The sequence below is a fragment of the Mobula birostris genome, chromosome 5 (genome assembly GCF_030028105.1).
Source record: "Mobula birostris isolate sMobBir1 chromosome 5, sMobBir1.hap1, whole genome shotgun sequence".
NCBI lineage: Eukaryota > Metazoa > Chordata > Chondrichthyes > Myliobatiformes > Myliobatidae > Mobula > Mobula birostris.
In genome coordinates this window covers 205836911-205860563 of record NC_092374.1, presented here as the reverse complement: position 1 = coordinate 205860563, position 23653 = coordinate 205836911, and the positions used below count along the sequence as shown (strand labels likewise).

Below are 23653 nucleotides of genomic sequence, written 5' to 3'. Positions count from 1 at the left end.
TTTTCTTTCCGTTGTTTTGCTATCCTATTTTGTTTGTCCCCTGACTCCTCAGAGTTTGACACCTCATACCTCTGTTTTCTTTTCCTACTCTTTCCACTCCATTCCTCTTTCTCGCCAACGTCCATCTCTAACTTACTTCCACTATCCATTGACCAGCAGTTCATCCTGTGAGATATTCTCTTTATCAACTCAGCAGATGTGGCCTCCCTACTCGTCTCCTCTCAGCAGTCCCGCCCACGATCGGCACTCCGGTCTGGCTCGAATTGGTGATGAAAACAAGCGACGTGCAGGCTCGGTACTCCACAATTCGGCTCTATTCTTGCAACCCGCCTCTCCCCAATTCAGCCTCAACTCGAATCAACTCAATTCAACTGAACCTCCACTCTTCTCACGAGATCTCTGCATCTTGCTCACACGGCTTCCTTCCCACAGTTCAAATATATACGTTAATTGGTCATTGGAAAAGGGCCCAAAACTGCTCACAAAACTCCCAGTGAAGCCTCACAATTGCTCTGTAAAGTGTCAATATTACATCCTTGCTTTTATATTCCAGTCCTATTGAAATGAATGTATTTGCCCTCCTCACCACAGACTCAACCTGCAAATTAACCTTCAGGAAATCCTGCACAAGTCCCTTTGCACCTCAGATTTTTGAATTTTCTCTCCACTTAGAAAATAGTCAACCCTGTTATTTCTTCTGGCAAAATACATGACTGTACACTTCCCAACACTGCATTTCATCTGCCACTTCTTTGTCCGTTCTCCTAAGCTAACCAAGCCCTTCTGTAGCACCACTACTTCATGAAAACTACCAGCCCCTCTACCCATCTTTGGATATCTGCAAACTTTGCCAGAAAGCCATCAATTCCATCATCAAAGTCATTGACGAAGAATTGGTCCCAACGCAGACCCCTGTGGCACAACTCTAGTCACCGGCAGCCAGTCAGAAAAGGCTCCCTTTGTTCTAACTCTTTGCCTTCTACCAATCAACCATTGCTTTATCCATGCCAGAATCTTTCCTGTAATACCACAGGCTCGTAGCTTGTTAAGAAGTCTTAGGTGTGGCACCTCATCAAATGTCTTCTGAAAAACCAAGAACACAACATCAACCAATTCTGCTGTCTACCCTGCTTGTTATTTCTTCAATGAATTCCAACAGATTTGTCGGGCATGAATTTCCCTTGAGGAAACTATGCTGACTTCAGCCGATTTTATCATGTGCCTCCAAGTATGTGCATCCTTAATATAACCATATAACAATTACAGCATGGAAACAGGCCATCTCGGCCCTTCTAGTCCATGCTGAATGCTTACTCTCCTAGTCCCACTAACCTGCACTCAGCCCATAACCCTCCATTCATATAGCCATATAACAATTACAGCATGGAAACAGGCCATCTCGGCCCTTCTAGTCCATGCTGAACGCTTACTCTCACCTAGTCCCACCGACCTGCACTCAGCCCATAACCCTCCATTCCTTTCCTGTCCATATAGCTATCCAATTTTACTTTAAATGACAACATCGAACCTGCCTCTACCACTTCTGCTGGAAGCTCGTTCCACACAGCCACCACTCTCTGAGTAAAGAAGTTCCCCCTCATATTACCCCTAAACTTTTGCCCCCTAACTCTCAATTCATATCCTCTTGTTTGAATCTGCCCTACTCTCAATGGAAAAAAGCCTATCCATGTCAACTCTATCCATCCCCCTCATAATTTTAAGTACCTCTATCTAGTGTCCACTCAACCTTCTACACTCCAAAGATTAAAGACCCAACTTGTTCAACCTTTCTCTGTAACTCAGGTGATGAAATCCAGGTAACATTCTAGTAAATCTTCTCTGTACCCTCCCTATTTTGTTGACATCTTTGCTATAATTTGGTGACCAGAACTGTACCCAATACTCCAGATTTGGCCTTTCCAATGCCTTGTACAATTTTAACATTACATCCCAACTCCCATACTCGAAGCTCTGATTTATAAAGGCCAGCATACCAAAAGCCTTCTTCACCATCCTATCCATATGAGATTCCATCTTCAGGGAACTATGCACCATTATTCCTATATCCCTCTGTCCTACTGCGTTCTTCAATGCCCTACCATTTACCATGTATGTCCTATCTTGATTAGTCATATCAAAATGGAGTGCCTCAGACTTATCAGCATTAACCGCCATCTGCCATCTTTCAGCCCACTCTTCTAACTGGCCTAAATCTCTCTGCATGTCATGGTCCGGTCCGTGAAGTCTGCATTCCGGTTCACGTTCCAGTCCGTGGACTCAGGACTCCAGCTGTCCCTTGTTTGAGTTAATCATTGGCACCTGATTCCCATCTTTGCGCTTGCAATATAAGTAGCCTTGGGATTGAGTGTGGGCTGCTTGTTTGTCTTGTCAGTCCTCCTTGGAGCAACCTGTTGATGGAAGTCTAGTGAAACCATTTGTGATCTCTAGGCCTGGTTGGAGGACCACTGCTTCATGGAGCCTTGTTGCCACTCATTGGAGTGGTCTTTGCGGTGTGGATTCGGCTGTTTCCTGGGCCAGTTGAGTGGCTGCCAGCCACTCCTAGCTAGGTAGGGATCAGGCTGTTTCTGTAGCCCCCTGAGGTTGCTGGCTGAACTGAGACTCGGAGCTTCCCCGGAGCAGAGACGGAACTGTCTGTCATTCTTTGGTGTTTCTCTCTTCTTGTCCTTGCCTCTGTGGGGTAAGCCAGGCCATTTTGCCATTGTCCTGCAGGGGGATCTGTCTTGTCCTTGCCTCCATGGGGTAAGCCAGGCTGTTTTGCCGTTGCCCTGCGGGGGCACCTGTCTTGTCCTTGCCTCTGCTGGGTAAGTCTGGCCGTTCTGCCATTGCCTGACGGAGAGACCTGTCCCACCTTGGTGTGGAGAAGTTGAGTCCCAGCTTGTCTTAGGATAAGTCCTGGCTCTATGTCTATGTTCTGTCCTATGTCACGTTAATGTCATGTTAAAGATGAGTCCGGACTTGTCGAAGGATAAGTTCTGGCTCTGTGTTGATGTTTAGTTCCCATTCTGTCTCTGAGCTCCAAGAACCCAAGCCTCAACGATCCCGCAGCCAAGCTCCAAGAACCCAAGCCTCAAGAATCCCAAGCCAAGCTCAAGACCCAAGACCCCAAGCCTCAAGCCATGTCATGTCCTTGCCTGGTTCCAGGGTCCGAGCCCGAAGCAAGACCCAGGTTCTGGGTCCTTGTCCAATCTCGAGCTTGGAGTCCAAGCCTTGTCTCCTAGTCCATGGTTCCTAGTCCTGGTCCCGCTTTCCCTAGCCCAACTCTGCGTTCTTGTCCCTGCTCCTTGCCTGAATCCTGTCATGTCCCTACTCTAGTCAAGTCCTGTTCCTTGTACTTCGGTGTCTGTGTTTCGCATTTGGGTCCGTTCCCAGTACCCCCTTGTGACACTGCAAGCTTTGAAAGCCTACTTCATTATCCACAACTCCACCTATCTTAGTATCATCTGCATACTTACTCATCCAATTTACCACCCCATCATCCAGATCATTAATGTATATGACAAACAACATTGGACCCAGTACAGATCCCTGAGGCACCCCACTAGTCACCGGCCTCCAACCTGACAAACAGTTATTCACCACTACTCTCTGGCATCTCCCATCCAGCCACTGTTGAATCCATTTTACTGCTTCAATATTAATACCCAACGATTGAACCTTCCGAACTAACCTTCCGTGTGGAACCTTGTCAAAGGCCTTACTGAAGTCCATATAGACAACATCCACTGCTTTACCTTCGTCAACTTTTCTAGTAACCTCTTCAAAAAATTCAATAAGATTTGTTAAACCTGACCTTTCACGTACAAATCCATGTTGACTGTTCCTAATCAGACCCTATCTATCCAGACAATTATATATACCACCTCTAAGACTACTTTCCATTAATTTACTCATCACTGACGTCAAACTCACAGGCCGATAATTGCTAGGTTTACTCTTAGAACCTTTTTTAAACAATGGAACAACATGAGCAATACGCCAATCCTCCGGCATCATCCCCGTTTCTAATGACATTTGAAATATTTCTGTCAGAGCCCCTGCTATTTCTGCACTAACTTACCTCAATGTCCTAGGGAATATCTTGTCAGGACCCGGAGAGTTATTCACTTTTATATTCCTTAAAAACGCCAATACTTCCTCTTCTTTAATCATCATAGTTTCCATAAATTCCCTACCTGTTTCCCTTACCTTACACAATTCAATATCCTTCACCTTAGTGAATGCCAAAGAAAAGAAATTGTTCAAAATCTCCCTCATCTCTTTTGGTTCCACACATAGCTGTCCACTCTGATTCTCTAAGGGACCAATTTTATCCCTCATTATCCTTTTGCTATTAATACAACTGTAGAAAACTTTTGGACTTATTTTCACCTTACTTGCCAAAGCTACCTCTTATCTTCTTTTAGCTTTTCTAATTTCTTTCTTAAGATTCTTTTTACATTCTTTATTTTCCTCGAGCACCTCATTTACTCCATGCTGCCTATATCTCTCTTTTTCTGAGGCAAGTTTCCAATATCCCTCGAAAACCATGGCTCTCTCAAACTTTTAACCTTCCTTTCAACCTAACAGGAACAAAAAGATTCTGTACCCTCAAAATTTCACCTCCATTTCTCTATTTCTCTATTACATCCTTCCCATAAAATAATTTGTCCCAATCCACTCCTCCTAAATCCTTTCACATCTCCTTAAAGTTAGCCTTTCTCCAATCAAAAATCTCAACCCTGGGTCCAGACCTATCCTTCTCCATAATTATATTGAAACTAATGGCATTGTGATCACTGGACCCGAAGTGCTCCCCAACACATACCTCCGTCACCTGACCTTTCTCATTCCCTAACAGGGATCCAACACTGCCCCTTCTCTAGTTGGTACCTCTATGTATTGCTGCAAAAAACTATCCTGCTCACATTTTACAAATTCCAAACCATCCACCCCTTTTACAGTATGGGCTTCCCAGTCAATGTGAGGAAAATTAAAATCTCCCACAATCACAACCTTGTGCTTTCTATAAATATCTGCTGTCTCCTTATAAATTTGCTCCTCCAATTCTCACTCACCATTAGGTGGTCTATAATGCACCCCCATAAGAGTTACTACACCTTTCCCATTCCTTAATTCCACCCAAATAGCCTCCCTAGATGAGCCCTCTAATCTATCCTGCCAGAGCATCGCTGTAATATTTTCTCTGACAAGCAATGCAACACCGCCCCCTCTTGTCCATCCGATTCTATCACACCTGAAGAAACGCTGCACGTTGTGGGGTGAGGTGGGACGAGGTGACGACGGAACACTGCACAGTGTGGGCGAGGTGAGGAGGGAATACTGCACAGTGTGGTGTGAGGTGACAAGGGAACACTGCATAGTGTGGGGTGAGGTGAGGAGGGTACACTGCACAGTGTGGGGTGAGGTGACGAGGGAACACTGCACAGTGTGGGGTGAGGTGACGAGGGAACACTGCACAGTGTGGGGTGAGGTGACGAGGGAACACTGCACAGTGTGGGGTGAGGTGACGAGGGAACACTGCACAGTGTGGGGTGAGGTGACGAGGGAAAACTGCACAGTGTGGGGCGAGGTGACAAGGGAACACTGCACAGTGTGGGTGAGGTGACCAGGGAACACTGCATAGTGTGGGCTGAGGTGACCAGGGAGTGCCGCACTGCAATGGCAGCTGGTGAAGGGTAAGACACAAGGAGGCGCCACACAGTGGGAGGTGAGGGGACGAGGGAGTGCAACACAGCCTGAGGTGAGGTGACGAGGGAATAATGCACATCTACCGCAGGAGGGAGCAATGTTACCATCGGGAAGCGTTTCTGTTACGTTGCTCCCCTTCTGTTGAACCCACACAAAGGCACCAGGGTAGGATGCAGGTTAGCACAGAACTCTGACCGAACTCTGCATGTTATCCCCAAGTGCCAGTGTATACAATTGTAACGTCGTCTGTAAGGAGTCTGTACATTAGCACGAATACGCGTGTTTACAATTGTAAAGCCATCTGTAAGGAGTCTGTACGTTACCCAGAGTGCGCGTGCGTTTACAATTATAACGTTGTATGTAATGAGTCTGTACACTCTCCCTGAGTGCGCGTGGGTTTACAATTCTAATGCAGTCTGTAAGGAGTCTGTACATTACTCCGAGTGCGCATGCATTTACAGTTGTAACGTTGTATGTAATGAGTCTGTACATTAGCACGAGTGCACGTGGGTTTACAATTCTAATGCCGTCTCTAAGGAATCTGTGCACTCTCTCCGAGTGCACGTGTCTTTACAATTGTAACACAGTCTGTAAGGAATCTGTACATTAGCAGGAATACACGTGTTTACAATTGTAAAGTCACCTGTACGGAATCTGTACGTTACTCTGAGTGTGCGTGGGTTTACATTTGTAACATCATCTGTAAGCAGTCTGTACATTACTCCGAGTGTGCATGTGTTTACAATTGTAACAGTGTGTAATCAGTCTGTACACTCTCCCCAAGTGTGCATTGGTTTACCACTGTATCGCCGTCTGTCTTTACTCTGCATGTGCGTGGATTTACAATTGTAACACCGTCTGTCAGGAGTCTGTACATTACTCTGAGTGCGTGGGTTTACAATTGTAACACCATCTGTAAGGCGTCTGTACATTATCCCGAGTGTGTGTGGGTTTACAATTGTAATGTAGTTTGTAAGGAGTCTTTACATTACCCTGAGTGCATGTGGGTTTACAATTATAACATTGTATGTAATGAGTCTGTACATTACTCCTAGTGTACGTGGATTTACAATTGTGATGTTGTATGTAATGAGTCTGTACATTACTGAGTGTGTGTGGGTTTACAATTGTAACGTTGTCTGTAAGGAGTCTGTACATTACTCTGAGTGTGTGTGGGTTTTCAATTATAACATTGTATGCAATGAGTCTGCACATTACCCCTAGTGTACATGGGTTTACAATTGTAATGTTGTCTGTAATGAGTCTGTACATTACTGAGTGTGTGTGGGTTTGCAATTGTAACATTGTCTGTAAGGAGTCTGTACACTCTCCCTGAGTTTTCTCTGGTTTCTGCAGTTTCCTCCCACCATCCAACGACATTCTGGTTAGTAAGTTAACTGGTCATTGTGATTGTCCTGTGATTAGGCTGGAGATCAATCTGCGGCTGTGTGGCTCATTGGGCCAGAATTGCTTGTTTCCCACTGTGTCTTTTCAGAAATAAATTAACATTAACTCCCTCTGTCATTGCCCCTTCCCTTGTCCATCTGGAGAAGCGTGCTCACCGTCAGTGAATAAAATTGTGGCAAATCTAATGTCCTTCCACGTGCTTTTAAAATGTTGCTTTGAGAACAGCATCATTTCATAAACCTCATGCAGTGCCGCGTAGATGTTGGTGCCCCTCAGGTCCTTGTGAGCTGTGGAAAGATACAAGAGACTGACCTTAGAGAGAGGAAGAGTGGCCGGGCGGACTGCTGCTTTCTGCCGAAAAGGATGGGACAGTTGTCCCCTTCATGATGATGTCAGGGAGCTCGGGGACGGGAAGGAGCTTTGTTAGTCAAGCTAACAGACCTGGGTTTCCCGGCTTTAAACCATAAGACTTTTAGTTGGGAGCAGAATTATGCCATGCGGTCCTTTGAGTTTGCTCTGCCATTCCAGAATAGCTGATTTATTCCTCTGAAACCATTCTCCTGACATCTCTCTGTAACCTTTGATGCCCTGACTGATCAATCTCCACCTTAAATGTACACGACGACTTGGCCACAGAAGACTGTGGCAATGAATTCCAGATTCACCACTCTCTAATAAAGAAATTCCTCCTCTTCGCTGTTCTAACTGGACGCCCCTCTTATTCTGAGGCAGTGTCCTCTGATCTTAGACTGGACATGTTGAGGATGTTTCCTATAGTGGAGGAATCTATTTAGGCCTTTTCAATGAGATTCCCCCTTCCCTTCATTCGACGAAACTCCAGCGGGTAGACAAAGGAGAATCGTTTAATGTTTTGTACTTGGATTTTCAGAAGGCCTTTGACAAGGTGCCAAACATGAGGGTGCTTAACAAGCTCGAGCCTATGGTATTACAGGAAAGATTCTAGCATGGATACAACCATGCCTGATTGGGAGAAGACAAGGTGTGAATAAAGAGAGCCTTTTCTGGTGGGCTGCCAGTGACTAGTGATGTTCCACAGGGGTAAGCCTTGGGATGGATTCAATGACATAGCAATGATTTGGATGATGGAATTGATAGCTTTGTTGTAGATGATATGAAGATAGGTGGAGGGACAGGTAGTTTGGAGGAAGTAGAGAGGCTACAGAGGACTCTGACAGACTAAGAGGATGGGCAAAGAAATGGGAAGTGTATGGTCATGCACTTTGGTAGAAGAAATGAAGAGTTGACTATTTTCTAAATGGAGAGAAAATACAAAAATCTGAGGTGCAAATGCAATGTTAGCATTCACTCAAAAGGTCTAGAATAAAGAACGAGACTTTACAAAGCACTGGTGAGGCTTCACTGAGTAATGTAAGCAGACTTGGGCCAGTAATCTTTGAAAAGATGTGCTGAAACTGGAGAGGGTTCAAAGCAGGTTCGTGAAAATGCTTCCAGGATTGAATGACTTCTCACTGCTTGTCATAAAGGCTCTGGGTCTGTAGTCACTGGGATTCAGAAGAATGAGGGGTGATCTCATTGAAATCTCTCAAGTGGTGAAAGGCCTTGATAGAGTGGATGTGGAGAAAATGTTTTCTATGGTGGGATTGTCTGAAACTGGAGGACACAGGTAGAGTCCTTTTAGTATGGAGATGTGAAAGGATTTCTTTAGCTAAAAAGTGGTGAATTTGGGGAATTCTTTGCCAGCTGTGGAGGCCAAGTCTTTATGTATATTTAAGGCAGAGGTTGATAGTTTTCTGATTGGTCGGGGCGTGAAGGGATACAGAGAGAAGGCAGGAGGTTAGGGCTGAGAGGAAAATTGGATCAGCCATGATGAAATGGCAGAGCAAACTCAATGGACCAAATGGCCTAATCCTGCTCCTCCATTTTCTGGTCCTATGGAGCGCAGGCCCAGAGCCATCAAACACCTCCCTTTCATTCCTGGGATAACTCTCATGTACCTCCTCTGGACTCTCTCCAATGGCAGATCCTTTGCCCAGATTATTTAATCACATCTACTTCAAAACAAGCCAGAATATGTGGCCAACAACTGCTCACGATAATCCACGTGTCCTGACCAAGGGTGACAGGGACAGCATACAGGGTTCTTTTCCCAGCGCTGTCTGCAAGAAAGTGTGTACGCTCTGTCCACGACCACGCGGGGAGAAGAAAAGAGCTATGGTGACAGGGGATTCATTAGTTGGGGAACAGAAAGGGGAACGAGATTCTTGGATGCTATCTTCTCTCCCAGGATGCCTGGGTCTGGTACATCTCTGATAGAGCCCTCAGTGTGAGGAGGAACAGATAGATGTCATGGTCCATGTTACTACCAATGACATGGGTAGGAAGAGTAATGAGGTACTGCAAAGGGAGTTCAGGGAATTAGGCACAACGGGAACCAGACAGCCAGAACAGTTAGTGGAGAGATTACGGAGGCAGACGTTGTTAAGATCTCAAAGCCAGGAATCAAAAGGTTAGGCTGGGTGAGACTAATGTCCTGAGCCACCTGTATTTCAATGCAGGAAGTGTCGTAGGAAAGGCAGGTGATCTCAGCGCATGAATCAACACCTGGAATTATGACACTGTAGCCATTAGTGAGACCTGGTAGCAGGAAAACCAACACTGGCAGCTCAATATTCTGGGGTTCCGTTGTTTCACAGTTCGGGAGAGAGATTAAAATGTCACGGCAGCGCTCCATCAGGACACACGGGAGAGCTCGTCTAGTGAGGTGTTATGGGTGGAACTGAGCAACAAGAAACGTACGATCACATTAATGACAGACATCCCACCTCTCCCGGAAGTTCCGGGAGTCTGCTGCATAAGAATAGTGGCTCCCTGATGCCTGCAAATTATATACAATATCACAGAAATCAATTTTTTTGAGAGCGAGCGAGCGAGAGAAAGCAAGAGAGAGCGTGAGAGAGAAAGCAAGTGAGAGCGCGAGAAAGCGCGTGAGCGAGAGACAGAGAAAGCAAGTGAGAGAGTGCGCAAGTAATCACGAGAGAGAGCGTGAGCGAGAGCGCGCCATGACAGTGTTCCAAAAAAAAAGAAAATATAAATCGTACGTTACCCCAGACTACACTAAAGTGTACCCCTGCCTAATAGGGGTCAAAAATAATGACAGTGTTGCTCGCTGCACTGTTTGCAACAGTGACTTTTCTATTGCCCGTGGTGGGTTAAAATGTAACAGACATGTTGAGGTGAGTTTAACAGGCGTCATTTGTTCATTAGCATAGCTAACGTTATTTAAACTAGCCGGCTAGCTGCTAAGGAGCTACTCTATTGCAGACATCCCACCTCTCCCGGAAGTTCCGGGAGTCTTCCGCAAATTGATAGTGCTACCTCCCTGAAATGAGTTTTTGCAGGGTGGGATGTCTGTAATGAGGCTGTATTACTGACCACCCAAGTCCGAGGGATTTAGGGGAACAAGTTTGTACAGAGATGGCAGACTGTTGCTAGAAACACAAGTTGGTTATAATACACACAAAATGCTGGAGGAACTCAGCAGGCCAGACAGCAGCTATGGAAATGTGTATGGCTTTCTCTCCTCTCCTGTCAGATTCCCCATTCTCCAGCCCTCTATCTCTTTCACCAATCAACTTCCCAGCTCTTTACTTCACCCCTCCCTCCCTCCCAGTTTCACCCATCACCTTGTGTTCTTCCTCTCCTCCCTGCCCCGCACTCCCAGTTTCACCTTTCACCTTGTGGTTCATCTTTCCCTCTCCACGCCCTCCGCTTTCCGCAGGGATCGGTCCCTCCGCGACTCCCTGGTCCACACGTCCCTCCCCACGGATCTCCCACCTGGCACTTATCCCTGTGAGCATAAGTGCTACACCTGTCTCTACACCTCCTCTCTTGCCACCATTCAGGGCCCCAAACAGTCCTTCCAGGTGAGGCAACACTTCACTTGTGAGTCTGTTGGGATCATCTATTGCATCCGGTGCTCCCGGTGCAGCCTCCTCTACATTGGTGAAACCCGACGCAGATTGGGGGACCGCTTCGTCGAGCACCTCCGCTCAGTCCGCCACAACAGACAGGATCTCCCGGTAGCCACCCACTTCAACTCTGCTTCACATTCCCATTCGGATATGTCCATACATGGCCTCCTCTACTGCCATGATGAGGCTAAACTCAGGTTGGAGGAGCAACACCTCATATACCATCTAGGTAGTCTCCAGCCCCTTGGTATGAACATAGAATTCTCCAACTTCCGGTAATTCCCTCCCCCTCCCTTCCCCTATCCCTATTTCACTCTGTCCCCTCCCCCAGCTGCCTATCATCTCCCTCATGGTTCTGCCTCCTTCTACTACCCATTGTGTTTTCCCCTATTCCTTCTTCACCTTTCCTGCCTATCACCTCCCTGCTTCCCCTCCACCACCCCTTTATCTTTCCCCTTACTGGTTTTTCACCTGGAAACTACCAGCCTTCTCCTTCCCACCCTCCCCCCACCTTCTCAGCCTCTGCCCCTTCCCCCTACAGTCCTGACGAAGGGTTCCGGCCCGAAACGTCAACCGATCTTTTCAACGGATGCTGCTCGACCTGCTGAGTTCCTCCAGCGTGTTGTGAGTGAAATATGCAAAAAGATAGGTTCTGACCCACAGGCCTGGATTGGGACAGGCTGATTTCTGGCAAAGGTGCACTTGGTAAATTCAACAGTGAATTTTTGTGAGTACACAGTTTGTATGCACCTGTCAGAACAAAATGTTAAGATAATAGGTATAGGGAACCTTGGTTTTCAAGACATATTGAGACCGTGGTTAAGAAAAAACAGAGGTGTAAGGTGATAGGTGTATAAGCAGATAGGAACACATGAGGTGCTTATGGAATGATCAGGAAGGCTAAAGGAAGGCATGAGGTTGCTCTAGCAGACAAGGTGAAGCAGAATCCTTAGGGATTCTACAGATATATTCAGAGTGAAACAATTGCAGGGGACAAAGATGGTCCTCTGGAAGATAAGACTGGTAATCCATATGTGGAGCCAAAAGATATGGGGGAAGATCTTAAGTAATTTTTTTTTTGCATCTGCCTTTACTCAGGAGACGGTAACAGCGTCTAAAGAGAAGTGAGGGAAAGTGGCATCGACTTCATGCAGCTGAAGCAGATTACAGAGGAGGAGGTGTTTGCTCCATGGAGGCAAGTCAGTGTCAATAAATCCCCAGGACCTGACAAGGTGTTCCCTGGGAAGCAAGTGGAGCCCAAGCAGAGATATTTAAATCATCCTTAGAGACAAGTGAGGTACCAGAGGATTGAAGGATAGCCAATCTTGTTCCGCTGTTTAGAAAAGGCTCTAATTAGAAATAAGGAACTGGTAGGCCAGTGCACCTGACATCAGTAGTGGAAACGTTATTGGAGGGTTTCGAAGGGACTGGATTTATGAGAATAAATCAGTAGTGGGAACAGTGCTGATGGGGACCTATCCACACAGACTCAAGGCTGTAACTGCTACCAAAGCTGCATCTACTAAATATTGACTTGAAGGGGGTGAATACTTATGCAATAATTTATTTTGTGTTTTATATTTGTAATTTATTTAGATCACTTTGCAGAGATCAGCTTTTATTTTGACGGGAAAGAGTCTTTTTCTGTTGATCAGTGTCAAAAAAGCCAAATTAAATCCATTGTGATTCAATGTTGTAAAACAATAAAAGATAAAAACTTCCAAGGGAGGTGAATACTTTTTATAGACATTGAATTTACTGACTATAGTTGATTGATTGACTTCTATATTATTATGGATTGCATTGAACTGCTGCTGCTACGTTAACAAATTCCACGACACACACCGGTGGTACTAAACCTGTCTCTGATTCTGGAGTACCGCAGGGATCAGTGCTGGGTCTTTTGTTGCTTGTCATCTATATCAATGATCTGGATGATAATGTGGTTATTTGGATCAGTAAGTTTGCTGATATCAAGACTGGGGGTGTAGGGGACAGCGAGGAAGCTTGCAGCATGACCCAGACCAGCTGGGAAAATGGGCTGAAAATGGCAGATTGAACTTAACACACACAGAACCAACCAAGCTTATCTGTGGAAGTTGTCACCACAGGTGGCTGTGGAGGCCAAGTCTTCATGTATGTTTAAGGCAAAGATGGACAAATTCTTGATTGGTCAGGGCATGTGGAGAGAAGGCAGGAGAATGGGGCTGAGAGGAAAATGGATCAGTCATGATGAAATGGTGGAGCTTACTCTGTGGGCCAAATGGCCTAATTCTGTTCCTACATCTTATGGTCTAAAGTAGGTGCTACGCAGTGAACATTAGGGCACTAAGGTGTGCCGTTGAACAAAAGGATCCATAATTCATTGAAACTGGCATCAAAGGTGGATAATGTCGTAAGGAAAGCTTTTGGCACATTGGCCTTCATAAATCAAAGTACTGAGTACAGGAGATGGAATGAAATGTCATGTTGAAGTTGGGCAAGACATTGGCGTGGCCTGATTTGTGGGCAGTTTTGGGTGCCTGCCTACAGGAAGGATGTAAATAAGGTTAAGAGTGCAGGGCAAATTTACAAGGATGTTGCTGGGTCTGGAGGACCTGAGTTTTAAGGAAAGATTGAATAGATTGGGACTGTATTCCTTGGAGTGTACAAGACTGCAGGGTGATCTGATAGAGGGATACAAAATTATGAAGGGTATAGATAGCGTAAATGCAAGCAGGCTTTTTCCACTGCGGTTGTGTGGAACTACAACCAGAGGTCAATGGTTAAGGGTGAAAGCTGAAAAGTTTAAGGGGAACTTGAGGGGGAAACGTCTTCACTCAGAGGGTCATGAGAGTGTAGATCGAAGTGCCAGTGGAGGTGGTGCATGCAAGCTCAATATCAGCATTGAAGAGCAGCTTGGATAGGTACATGGATGAGAGGGGTGTGGTGATGCAGGTCGATGGAGTAGGCAGTTCAAATGGTCCGGCATAGACTAGATGGTCTGAAAGTTCGGCTTTTCTGCTGTACATTTCTATGACTCTGACTCTCTTCCAAAGAGGTACAAATCAGTGAGTTGTGCAAGGTGTGGGCTCTCCCCAGCGTAATCTTCACTGATCTGATTTTACATTTGCCAAATAAAGCTGACACTTATCTTATAAAGCCTCAGCCTTATATCCCTACTTTTATGTTCTAATTTCTAGACAACTCGAATATAATTTTGCATTATTTTACCTATGTAAAAGACAATAATTTTACACCTTTTACCTGCATACAAGGCATTTTTATCAGTCTCCAATATACGGAGGACATCCTCCGATCCGGATCGCTCGTTTTCGTTCAGGTTCACCACCCTGATGGGATAGGATGCGTAGGTGACCACGCCGAACCGCGGTCTTACGTCAAAGCTGGAGATCTGCGGAGCAACGAGAGCTGTGTCAGAGAGGCGAGCGCAAAGGGCCCACCCGCCGCTCAAGACGTTCGCAAGCCTCGACGGTAATGGGCAGGTGAGAAGTAAAGGGCCAGAGTGGGGAAAAGCGGGAGGCGGGGGGGAATTCGGTCACGGGAAGGAGAAATCGATATTCACGCCATCAGGCTGGAGGGATGAGTACCTACCACGTTTCGTAAACTTTTTCCTCACCTGTCTTTAATACAGCTGTGTGATAGCAAGGGGAATGTGCGCGCGACGTTTCAGTTGCTGCGTGGTCGCGTACCTTAGAGAGAACAACGATCGTAGCCGACTGATTGTCCCCCTTGTCCTCTTCTCATTTCTTACCCCGAAACCTTGGACGCCCTGACTAACCAATAACTTATCAGCCTCCACTTTAAACATACCTGGTGACTTGACATCCGCAGCAGTCTGTGGTGATGAATTCCACAGATTCACCATTCCCTGGCTGAGGAAATTACTCCTCATCTCTGTCCTTCTGTTCTGAGTCTGTGCCCTCTGGTCCTAGACTCCCCCACTACAGGAAACATCCTCTCCACATCCACTCTATCTGTGCCCTCTGGTCCTAGACTCCCCTACCATCGGAAACATCCTCTCCACATCCACTCTATCTGTGCCCTCTGGTCCTAGACTCCCCCACTACAGGAAACATCCTCTCCACATCCACTCTATCTGTGTCCTCTGGTCCTAGACTCCCCCACTATAGGAAACATCCTCTCCGCATCCACTCTGTGTCCTCTGATCCTAGATTCCCCTACTATAGGAAACATCCTCTCCACTTCCACTTTATTGAGAGCTTTCAATATTCGACAGGTTGCAATGAGATGCCCCCCTCATTCTTCTAAATTCCAGCAGGTACAGGCCCAGAGCCATCAAATGCTCCTCATACATTAACCCTTTCATTCTCATGAACATCTTATGGACCTTCTCCAAAACCACCACATTGCTTCTTAGATAAGTGGCCCAAAATTGCTCATGATACTCCAGGACAAACCCATAATGTGACTCTCCTTCAACACCGCACCCCCTCAAACCACACAGCGATCCATTGTCCTAACCTCAGAGCATCTCCCCCTCTCAAACCGTGGCGCTCCCACAGTGCTGCACTTCCTCAGTACCGCCCCCACCCCCACGCTCCGCGGCACTCCCTGTCAGAAATAGATCTGGGACAAGTTGAGGACCGCCCCTGTCTGCCAATGGAGTAGCTGTACTTTTCTGCTGCTCTTAGTTTTTTTTCTTTCCCCCTAGTTTAAGCTTTGAATTTAAAATTTTTACATGTTGATTCTTGAGGGGGATCAATATGCCTACGTCTACAAGAAGTGGGAAGAATTTACCTGAACCTAGTGATAAAGGTAATGGGAAAGGAAAGGTGCAAAAGGAACGATCTGATGAAATGCCATCGTGGGCTGAAGATATCGTTCAGACACTGAATTCAATTAAGGATCAGAATGGATCAATTAAAGACCAACTGGAAAAGAATAGTAATGAAATGAAGTCATTTCTGGGAAAACTTAAAGACCTGGAAACTCAAGTTATTTCACACGAAGAGGAATTGAAGATAACTAAGCAAAAGTTGTCTGAAGCTACAACTCATTTGGAAAGATATCAAAATCAGATTATAGACCTGGAAACTAGGTCTCGACGAAGGAATATAAGAATTGTTGGGCTGCAGGAAGGAGCTGAAGATGCAGATCTAACGGCTTACTTTGGTAAGCTTTTCCACACTTTATTTCATACCATTCTATCAGAGCCGCCTGCTATAGAAAGGGCACACAGGGCATTTATCTCGAAATCGAAAGATTCTAGTAAACCAAGATCTTGTTTGCGAAACCAAGATCTGTTCTGGTTTGCTTTCATCAGTTTAAAATTAAAGATCAAATAATGTGACAGGCAAGAAAACAGAGAGTTTTTAGATTTATGGAATCTGAGCTCCGCTTCTACGAAGATTATCCAAGAAAGATAATGGAACAAAGATCCAAATTTGCCCTGGTAATGAAACAAGCATATGATAAGAATCTTCTCCCGTCTTTGAGGTACCTGACAAGAATTAAAATTTTCCCTGCTAATTCTCCTCCTCATATTTTTTTTGATCCAAAAGCTGCACTGGATTTTGTTCAGGCTTTGCCTGCCGCTGTCACCGATGCCACTGTTGAATGATCCATCTGAAAGGCTGTTTGGCTATTTGTATATTATTCGCATTTTGGAAAGAAGATTTATGAAGGTCACTTGTATATTTCATCGAGAGACTAATTAAAGAATACGGAGAGTTGTTCTTTATTGCATATTATTGTTTTCCTTTGGAAAGATTTATGATTTAAGTATCTCTGCTCAAATGATCTCTGGACATTTTATGACTGAGGGAGGAAGATAAGGCGATTTGTTCCTTTAATTTACTACTTGGTAGCTAATTGGTAGTTTTTCCTACTAATAGGGCTTTTTATATATTTTTTCTGTTTTATTATAACATTTTATAATTAAATTTAAAGCTTTTTTAGAGAATTAATATGCTGGTTCTTCTCTCTAAGAGGTAACATTATTTTGGTTCTTTCTTGTTTATCAGTCGATGGAATGTAAATACCTTTTTTTGCTGAGACTTTGTTGTCTTTTTCACAAGGTCACTCTACTTTTTTACTAACTGGGGGGAGGGAAAGAAAACACAGACAGAGCAGTCAGCAGCTTTGAATTCTATCGTAGATCGCTTGCCTCTTTCGGGTTTTCGGGTGTGAGTGGGTGGGTTTAGAGTTGGTATTTTCCCATTGGGTGATTCCGGAGCATGCCTGTTTTTTATTTGGTTGTATTCTTCATCACCGCCATCTTTGATCATCCTGTATTGGTATCTGCTTTGTGCATGTATAAAGTAGAATGAAATTATAGTATGCTGTTCAAACGGATTAATATAATAAGTTGGAATGTATGTGGTTGGAATCATCCTACTAAATGAAAGAAGACTTTTAAAATTATTAACCGATTCCAACCTGATATAATTTTTGCTCAAGAGACACATATCAGGGCGGGAGATCAAAATAGATTTTTTTAGATGGTGGAATGGTTTGCAATTCCACTCTACTTCTCAGAGTAAAACAAAAGGTGTGTCTACTTTCATTAAACCCAATATATTTATTCAAGAGGATATTGAATCAGATTCTAATGGTAGATTTTTAATTGTTAAAGGAACAATCTGTAACAGAAAAGTGGCTTTGGTTAATTTGTATGGTCCTAACTTAGATGATCCTTCTTTTTTAAAAAGGTATTTGCTTTACTGCCTGACTTAAATGAATATATGCTCATAATGGGTGGGGATTTTAACTATTGTTTAAATCCTATGATTGATAAGAGCTCAACCAATCAGTGACTTCCAAATCGATCCGCATTATTTATTAATTCCTTTTTGATTGATTTTGGGTTGATTGGTTTGTGGAGGTATCTTCATCCCAATAATAGAGAATATTCTTTCTTCTCACATGTTTATAAAAAATATTCGAGGATCGATTATATTATAATCAACCCCTGCTTCTTGCCTAGTGTTAAAACCTGCGAATATGACGCTATTGCTATATCTGATCATGTGCCTCTGAGTTTGTCTTTTGAAGTTGATGATGTCATTCTTGCCCGCCCACCTTGGCGCATGTCTCAGACATTATTGCAAAACTCTGACTTTGTCAGTTTCATTGAAACCCAGATAAAAGAATTTTTTCTTTTTAATGATATAGGGGGTATGTCTAAATTAGTTATATGGGATACATTTAAAGCTTTTTTACATGGTCAGATTATTTCTCATTCAGCTAAACTTAAAGAACAAACTAAAGCAGAATTAGATAGAATTTCAAAACAAATTAAAGATTAAGATAATATTTATGCAATTTCCCCCAATACTGATTTATTTAAACAAAGGGTGGAACTTCAATCACAATATAACCTGTTATTAACTCATCCCATTGAAGGTTATTTCCTTAAGTTAAAGAGCCAATTTTATATGTCTGGAGATAAAAATAATAAACTGCTTGCATCTCAATTAAAAATGGCTGCAGCCAAAAGGCAAATCATGAAAATTCATAGGAAAGATGGTACCTTAGCTCAGGAATATGAAGAAATTAATAAGATTTTTCAAGATTTTTATGCTGAGCTATGTAAATCTCAATGTCCGTTAGATTCCTCTAAAATGAATGCTTTTTTACGAAAGATTGTTTTTCCTAAAATCTCGGTTGAGGATCAAAAGACTCTTGATGCTCAAAATACTGAAGCCGAAATTCATAAAGCTATTTTTTCAATGCAATCTGGTAAGTCCCCAGGACTTGATGGCTATCCTGTAGAATTTTATAAAAAATTTGGAAAGTTGCTCTCTCCGTATACGTTGGAAATGTTGAAGGATTCTTTTGTGAAAGGTGACTTACCCTCTACTTTTTATGAGGCCTCTATTTCTTTAATTCTTAAAAAAGATAAAGATCCCACTGACTGTGCTTCATATAGCCCTATTTCATTACTGAATGTCGACACTAAGATTCTGTCAAAAATAATGGCCAATCGGTTGGAGAATATTTTGGGTAAAATTATTTGTAAAGATCAAATAGGCTTTATAAAGGGTCGCTATTCCTTTTCAAATGTTCGGAGACTATTTAACATTATATATTCATCCTCTTCTAAAATTCCACAATGTGTTGTATCTTTGGATGCTGAAAAAGCGTTCGACTGAGCCGAATGGAAATATTTATTCAATATTTTAGAGAAATTTGGCTTTGGTGTTAATTTTAATAATTGGATTAAAATGATATATAAAGCCCCTATTGCTACTGTTGTCACTAACAATTGTAGGTCTCCTTTTTTTCAACTTTCACGGGGGACAAGGCAAGGCTGTCCATTAAGTCCTTTGTTGTTTAATTTAATATTAGAACCCCTTGCTATTGCTCTTCGTGAGGCTAAAAATATCCATGGGATATTTGTGAATGAGTCCATGCATAAGGTCTCTCTTTATGCTGATAATTTATTTGTTTATATATCTAACCCTGACAGATCCATTCCTGCCCTGCTAAAATTATTTAATGAATTCAGTGGTCTTTCAGGATATAAAATAAATTTTAGTAAAAGTGAATTGTTTCCTTTAAATGATCCTGTCTCTATATATGATAATATTCCTTATAAAGTCACAGACTCTTTTAGATATTTAGGTATTATAATTAATAAAAAATATAAGGATCTTTATAAAGCTAATTTTGTTCCCTTAGTAGACTCTATGAAGTATTTATTTAGTAGATGGAGTCCACTTACATTTTCACTTGTTGGTCGTATTCATATAGTTAAAATGATGATTTTACCGAAATTTTTATATTTATTTCAGAATATCCCTGTTTTTTTGACTAGAAAGTTTATTGATCGGATTGATTCTATTATCTTATCTTTTATTTGGAATAATAAATTAACAAGAATTAGTAAATGTCACTTACAAAAATTGAAAAAGGATGGAGGTCTTGCTTTGCCTAATTTTAGAATGTATTATTGGGCTGTTAATCTGCGATATATGTCTTTTTGGTTATACTGGGTTGATAAGAGTGATCGGCCAATTTGGGTAGACCCGGAACTGAAAGATGTAAAACAGTTTTATTTAACCTCATTATTGGGAGCTCCTTTACCTATGCAATTAGGTAAAGTTGTTAATTTATATCCTGTGATTAAGTATTCTTTACAAATTTGGCTCCAGTTCCGCAATTTTTTTAATCTTAAAAAATTTAAACTTTGTAGTTTAATTTACCGAAATTACTTTTTTAAGCCTTCTTTGAGTGATCCAATTTTTTTACTTTGGAAAAATAAAGGTATTAATTCTTTTTTGGATTTATTTAAAGAAGATAGATTGATGTCCTTTGAACAATTAATTGATAAATATTCTCTTTCATACTCACACTTTCTGCAATACCTTGAAGTTAGATATTTTTTACAAAAATATTTAAGTAATTTCCCTTACATATTGGAGGCTGACCTGTTAGATACTATCATGAGTATGAATCCTTTGATTAAGGGTTCTATTGGAAGAATTTATAATTTACTATTACAATGGGATAAGCGTCCTTTATCTAAGATTAAACAGGATTGGGAAAAGGAACTTAATTTGACTTCTATGACGGAGGATTGGATGTGGATATTGAAGTTGGTTAACTCTTCTTCAATTTGTGCTAACCATTCATTGATTCAATTTAAAATTATGCATCGTTATCATTTGACAAAGGAGAGACTTTCTAAAATCTTTCCTAATATTGATAGTCATTGTGATAGATGTAAAATTGAGACAGCTACACTGACACATGTGTTTTGGTCTTGCTCTATATTGGAACAGTTCTGGAAGTCGGTTTTCTCAACAATGTCTAAAGCACTTAAAATTAATTTGCAACCTAATAAATTAACTGTGCTTTTTGGAATAGTTCCTCAAAATATTCATGGTATTTCTGTGTCTGACCAACATGTTATTGCATTTGTTACATTGATAGCTAGGAGGGCCATTTTGTTGAAGTGGAAGGATACATCAGCACCCACTTTGTCACAATGGTTCTCTCAAGTGATGCTATGTCTTAGTTTGGAGAAAATTCGAAGTCGAACCTTTGAACCTTTCTTTGATTTTGGGAAAAGATGGGGCTCATTTGCTCGTTATTATCATTTGAGTTAATTGATATAATTTTTCCACGATCTAATTGTAGAAACTTTTAGTATATTTTCTTTTCTTGCTGGCGGTTTGATGTTTATTTTTAGAAGCTTTTTGTATGACGCATGGCTCCGGGGTTGTACACCTAACGGGTTCTCTTTTTTTTTCTCACTTTTCTGCTCAGTAGGTTTTTTTTGTTATCACAAAATTTTGTTTTCAATCTTTAAGATGATGGGTTTTTTTTGAGGCATTGTAAGTGTTGTTACTTCGACGTACTCATGTTATTTTTCCTATATATACAATAAAAAGATTTGAAAAGAAAGAAAGATCTGGGACAAGTTCTCATAATTTCTGTCAATATGGTGCCGAGCGGCAACGTAGTGGCTTGGACAGTTGTTTTCTCTGGGTTGCAGGGATTGTTTGCGGGGCAACATGAGGAGTTAGGGACAGGGACGGGGAGTCGGGGACAGTAAAGGAAGACTCAGCAGTAGGAATCAGAGAGTCGAAGCCCAGCAATCCCGCAGGTCGGGTCACCAGGTGCTATAGACTGAGGCCAGCAATTCCCCCACCCACGTTGGCAAATCCTGGCTCCAAGGTCCATGTGCACAGGAACAGACCCTTCGTCCCACAATGTTTGTAAAGAAATGGCCAACTTAACTAATCCCCACTGTCTGCGCAATAACACACAGGAGCAGAATTAGGCCATTCAGCCCATCAAGTTTGTTCCACCATTCCATCATGGCTGATCCCACTTCCCACTCAACCCCACACACCTGCCTTCTCACTGTATCCTTTGATGACCTGACCCATCAGAAAACGATATACCCCTGGACTTGGCCTCAACTACAGTCTCGGGCAGAGCATTCCACAGATTTACTACTCTCCAGCTTAAAGAATTCCTGCTTACCTCTGTTCTAAAGAGTCACCCCTCAATTTTGAGTGTGCCCTCTAGTTCTGGATACCCCCACCATAGGAAACATCCTCTCCACGTCCACCCGATCTAGTCCTTTCAATATTCAGTAGGTCTCAATGAGATCCCTCTGCATTATTCTAAACTCCAGTGAGTACAGGCCCAAAGCTGATAGACGCTCCGCATATGTTAACCCCTTCGTTCCCAGAATCATCCTCAAGAACCTCTTCTGGACTCTCTCCAATGACAACACATCGTTTCTGAGATACGGAGCTCAAAACTGTTGACAATACCCCAAGTGTGGCCTGACTAGTGTCTTATAAAAGCTCAGTATTATCTCCTTGCTTTTATATTCTATTCCCCTTGAAATAAATGTCAACATTTATTTACCACAGACTCAGCCTGCAAATTAACCTTTTGGAGTCTTGCATGAGGACTCCAAGTCTCTCTGCATCTCTGATGTTTGACCCTTCTCTCCATTTAGATAATAGTCCGCACTATTGTTCCTTTTACCAAAATGCATTATTGTACATTTCCCAACACTGTATTCCATTTGCCACTTTTTTTGCCTATTCTTCCAATTTGTCTAAGACCTGCTTCAATTGCATTGCCTCCTCAGCACTACCTACCCCTCCACCTATCTTATCATCCACAAACTTTGCCACAGAGCCATCAATTCATTATCTAAATCATTGACAAAAAATGTGAAAAGTAGCGGTGCCAATACTGACACCTGAGAAACACCACCTATCACCACCTAGCAGCCAACCAGAAAAGGCCCCTTTTATTCCACTCACTGCCTCCTGCCTGCCAGCCATTCCGTTATCCATGCCAGTGTCTTTCCTGTAACACCATAGGATTTTATCTTGTTAAGCAGCCTCATGTGAGGCACCTTATCAAATGCCTTCTGAAAATCCAAGTAAATGACATCCACTGCCTTTCCTTTGTCCACCCTGCTTGTTACTTCCTTGAAGAACTCTTTACAGATTTGTCAGGCAAGATTTCCCTTCACAGAAACCATGCTGACTTTGACTTATTTTATCATTAGACTCCAAGTCCCTGAAACATCATCCTTAATAATAGACTCCAACTCTTTCCCAACCACTGAGGTTAGGCACTCTGGCCTATAATTTCCTTTCATTTACCTTCCTCCTTCTTAAAGAATAGAGTAACATTTGCAATCTGCCAGGTCCTCCAGGACCATGCCAAAATCAAGTGGTTCTTGAAAGATCATGACCAATGCATCCATTATCTCTTCAGCAACCTCTCTCAGGGCTCTGGGATGTAGTCCATCTGGTCCAGGTGTCTTATCCACCTTAAGACCTTTGAGTTTGCCTCACATATTTTCCTTTGTAATAGTAATGGCACTCACTCCTGCTCCCTGACACTCACTGATCTCTGGCACTGTGATTCCACAGTGAAGACAAATGCAAAGTACCCATTAAGTTCATCTGCCATTTCTTTGTCCCCCATTATTCACCAGCATCATTTTCCAGCGGCCCAATATCAACTCTCACCTCCCTTTTACTCCTTATATAGCTGAAAAATCTTCTGGTATCCTGCTTTATATTATTCGCTAGTCTGCACTCATATTTCATCTTGTGTGCTCTTTGTTTGGATTC

General features: G+C 42.8%; 1 protein-coding gene across 1 annotated transcript in view; it reads right to left on the bottom strand.

Annotated features, from left to right (window-relative positions):
- Positions 1–23653, bottom strand: part of LOC140198485 (complement C2-like) — a 183207-nt gene that overhangs the window by 118552 nt on the left and 41002 nt on the right. The window contains exons 8-9 of the mRNA XM_072259571.1: positions 14316–14463; positions 7272–7403 (exon numbers count right to left, since the gene is read on the bottom strand). Of these exons, the coding sequence (XP_072115672.1) occupies positions 7272–7403; positions 14316–14463 (280 nt within the window). The remainder of the gene's footprint in view (positions 1–7271; positions 7404–14315; positions 14464–23653) is intronic.